This window comes from Fonticula alba (genome assembly GCF_000388065.1).
Source record: "Fonticula alba strain ATCC 38817 unplaced genomic scaffold supercont2.8, whole genome shotgun sequence".
Classification (NCBI taxonomy): domain Eukaryota; order Rotosphaerida; family Fonticulaceae; genus Fonticula; species Fonticula alba.
The window spans coordinates 1,069,153-1,073,378 of record NW_009242978.1 but is presented as its reverse complement, the minus strand read 5'-3'; the positions used below and the strand labels follow the sequence as shown (position 1 = coordinate 1,073,378).

The 4,226-nt window shown below is 66.3% G+C and overlaps 1 protein-coding gene across 1 annotated transcript; it reads left to right on the top strand.

The window, feature by feature from the left end:
* Positions 1-222: 222 nt before the first annotated feature.
* Positions 223-4,115, top strand: H696_04887 (hypothetical protein). Its single transcript, XM_009498752.1, has 7 exons — positions 223-420; positions 548-840; positions 1,025-2,169; positions 2,267-2,461; positions 2,549-2,851; positions 3,019-3,434; positions 3,560-4,115. Exons 2-7 carry the CDS (start codon positions 561-563, stop codon positions 4,023-4,025), a joined length of 2,805 nt encoding a protein of 934 aa, XP_009497027.1. The 5' UTR covers positions 223-420; positions 548-560; the 3' UTR covers positions 4,026-4,115.
* The last annotated feature ends 111 nt before the right edge of the window (positions 4,116-4,226 follow it).

The window sequence follows — 4,226 nt, the reverse complement described above, 5'->3', positions numbered from 1 at the left end:
CCGCGCCCATGCGCCAATTCGGATCATGAAAGCTGGCCTCGAGACGGCGCCCCAGTCCGCGGGCCCGGCACCCCGCCCCAAGCTCCCCTACCCTGCACCTTCCCCGCTTCCTCCGCCTTTCGCTCCCCCTCCCCCGCCACCCCCACCCCGTCCCTGCGCCTCCTGCTCTGCCGCCGCCGCCGCCGCCGCCGCCGCCGCCGCCGCCGCCGCCGCCGCTGCCGCAGCACACCGCCCGCAGGGAGCCCCAGTGCAACTCCTCCCGCAGATCCCCTTCACACAGTCGGCTGGCCGCCTTGCGTGAGTATCGCTCCTTCTTTCCTCTCTCCTCGTTTGGCCTTCGCCGGGCGCGCTTCAAGCCCCCTCCCCCTGCCTCCCGCTACTCTCGTGCATCTAGCACGCCGCCGGCCCTGTGCTTCACAGGTGCGCCACCTCTCCCCCCCCCTCTCTCTCTCTCTGCCCTGCCCTGCCCTTTCATCGTGGCCACCCGCCTTGCTGACGCCCTCCGCCCCTCCCTCTCCTGGCCCCTTTCGCCCCGTTGCACATGTAGCTCGTCCCCTGCCATGGACCCTCTCCCCTCTCAGCAGCACAATGAGGTCACCACAACTGTCTTCTCCGCCGCTTCCGACGATGTTGCCACAGTGGCGACCTTCGCTGGCAAGGCCCCGGTAGAGGAGAGTGACTCTGGCGACCTGTCACCGGACAGCGGCTCCGACCGGAAGCGCTCGGCCGCTGGCGACCGAGCTCCCTCCCCCACCATCTCGGTGACCGTCGTATCGGTGACCTCCTCGCCGCCCTGTTCGCCGGCGGTCTCTTCCTCCAAGTCTTCCATCCATTCTGTTTGTGCGTCCCCCGTCGCCGGATTCCCCGCCATCTTTTCACCGGTCCTTCTCCTTCCTCCTTGCTTCTCTCTCTCTCTCCCCCTGTGCCTTGCTTCCATCTAACGTCTCTCTTCCCACATTCCCCCTCACCTTCTCTCTCTCTCTCTCTTGTCCTTCCCCCATGCGCTGCCCTGCCGCCTCCCAAGCCCTCGAGCCGGCGCACGACGCCTCCTCCTCTTCCGAGCAACTCGCCCCGCCAGCCCTGGACGTCGAGTCCCCTGCTCCGATCGCTGCCCCACTGAGTGTGGTCGAGCCTGGACAAGCACCCACCCCGCCCGCCTCGTCTCCCTCGCCGGAGCCCTTCCCCCTGGATTCCACCGGCGAGTGTGACCCTGCCGGCGGCTCCGCTGACGAGGAGGACCATGGGCTCCCCACCGAGCAGGCGGATATCCCCGCATCGCCGGTCATCGTTGTCGCCACCTTCACCGAGGTGCAGCCTGCTGGCGATCCGGCCGAGGACCCTTCCAAGGATCTTGAGCAGCTTCCCGAGCAGGACACCTCTCCAAAGGGGGAGACCGATGATGAGCAGCTCACTGAGCAGGCCGATCGGCAAATCGACGAGCTCGCTGTCGCCTCGGCCTCCGAGCCGACCGTCGAGCCGGCTTCTCACCCGACCGACGAGCCAATTCCCCGGCCGATCGGCGAGCCCGCCGCATTGCCGGACCCGGAGGAGCCGATGGCCGAGTTGGACCGGTCGGACGACTCCCACGAGTCGATTGAGGCTCCTGGGCCGGTTATCGAGGTTCGCCAGTCAAGTGAGCCTCCCCTCGAGCCTGGCGAGCTGAATGACCCGGCGCCCGACTTGGCGGACCAGCCAATGGACGATGCAACCGAGACGTCGGCCGTGCTGGGCGGCGCCTCCGCCGGTTCCCTCACATCCACATCGGTCATTGGGATGGGCTCGAGCTCGGCATCCTCACTGACGTTGGCCGAGCGCCGCAGTGCTCCATCCATCTCGGTGACCACGGCCCCCCCCTCGTCCACGCCTGCCGGGCCTGCCCCGACCATCACGGCGACGATCTCCAATGCGGCGCCCCTCGGGGCGGCTTCCTCCCACGAGGCCATCGAGATGGGCGCAATTAACTCGGCCACGGCGGGGCCCTTGTCCCAGGCCGGCGGGCCCACCAGCGCGACCACCGGCGCGCCCGGCCCCTCGATGGCCGATGCTCCTGCCCGCGATGATGACCGTGCCCAGCCGCTGCCGGACATGCCCGTGCGCGGTACCAAGATCGACGAGCACCACCGCAACTTCGTGCTCATGTATGACATGCTCAGTGGCATGCGTGTGTCTGTGCGTCTCCCCCCCCCCTCTCTCTCTCCCCTCCCCCCTCCTCCTTTCGCCATGATGCTGTCCAGCCTCCAGCGGACTTACCTCCCTCCCTGCCCAGCTCTCCCGCTGCCACGCCAAGGACAGTCGGCCCCTGACGTCGGCCGACTTTACCGAGGTGCAGAAGATGGTTTTCGACATCACCGGCAACGAGCTCCTCCCGTACAGCAAGTACGACTTCAAGTTCAAGGACTACATGCCCTGGGTCTTCCGCTCCCTGCGTGACTTCTTCCACATCGACCCGGCCGATTACATCGTGCGCTGCCCCTTCTCGCCACTATGTCACCCCGGTTTGCCTCCCTCTGCCCCCCTGGCCCAAGCTGACCGCTCCTCCTTTCCACAGATGTCCCTCACCGGGCGCTACATCCTCAGTGAGCTGGGATCACCCGGCAAGAGTGGGTCCTTTTTCTACTTCTCGGCCGATTACCGGTACATCATCAAAACCATCAGCAAGACCGAGCACCTCTTCTTCCGGAAGATCCTCCACGCGTATCACAGCTTCGTCCGGGAAAATCCCGACACGCTGCTGAGCCGCTTCTGTGGCCTCTATCGCGTGAAGTTGGCCCACGGTCGGAAGATCTACTTCGTGGTCATGACCAACATTTTCCCCTCGGACCGGGACATCCACATGACCTTCGACTTGAAGGTACGCCCAAAGGCGCTCCTCCCCCTCTCTTTGTCTTCCCCTGTTCCTGTGACGCGGTGCTCGGCCCGCCCGCCACCGTCGGGCCAAGCGGGGATCCTACTCACACCAGATGCCCCCATGCAACTTCTCCCCGGATGCCGCGTCCCCCCCCCCCCCTCCCTCCTCAGGGCTCCCTCGTGGGTCGGCAGACCCCCACAGCCGACGGCAAGCAGCGTGTTCTCAAGGACCTGAACTTCCTGCGCGGCGGCCATCGGATCTATCTCGGCCCGGAGAAGGCCGCGGCCTTCATGCTGCAGGTGGAGCGCGACTCAGCCTTCCTGGCGTCACAGAATATCATGGACTACAGCCTGCTGCTGGGCATCCATGACCTGGCTCTGGACACCACCAACCAGCAGCTCTTGAACACGTTGCAAGTGGTCGAGCCAAAGACCCCGATCTGCGCTCCGGTGCACGGGACCCCCACCAGCACCGGCCCGCCGGTGTCCAAGCAGACACGCAAGCAGATCAAGCGCGCCATTCGCCAGACGGACACCCGGTCATTGCATGAGTCGGAGCTCAGCGGGCTAGAGTCTGCGGCCAAGTTGTGCGTCCACCATTCTCGGTCCCCCTCCACGCCTGCTGTTCCCCCCCCCCCTTTTTCTCACCTTGCCTATCCTCCCGCTTTCCCCCCCCCCCCCTTGACACGGCAAACTGGCCGCGTGCCATCAGCCGGCATAAGAGCATTTTCTGCGGCGACGGCAGCGGCTTCCAGTCCACCTCTTCCGACAACGAGCCCTGCAATCTTCTCTACCATATGGGCATCATCGACATTCTTACGCCCTTCGATGGGAAGAAGCGCTTTGAGCATACCTTCCGCTCGATTCGTCACAACCCCCTGACCATCTCGGCCGTCGATCCGAGCCTCTACGCCTGCCGGTTCACCTATTTCATGGCCCAGCTGACCACTGGCTGCCAGAAGCCCTACACTCCCACGGACCCGACCTTCCGCGCCCTGGTTGGCCGGAACCCCTCCGCGTGGCAGGCTCTCGGTCATATCCCGGACCTGAACCCGGCGCCAGTTCCACTTCCGGTGCAGGTCCCCTCCGTCGGCCGGCCATCGGAGGCTCTGTCCGAGGGAGGAGACGCCGTGCCAGCTGAGGCAGCCGAGGCGGCCCTGTCTGCGGGCATCCAGTAAAGGGGCGAGGGGGCGCCCGGCCACGCCACACCCCCCCATCCTCCTGTGGGGTATTTTCCGCCCTTTGTTGCCCCCCCCCCCCCCCCGCACACGCATGCTGCCGCCCCCGCCCCCTTCCTTTGCCTGCCCGCCCTCACCCAGCCCGGGGAATCCGCCTACATGAGGACCCCCCCCCCCCCCTTCCCCGTTCCACGGTTCCAT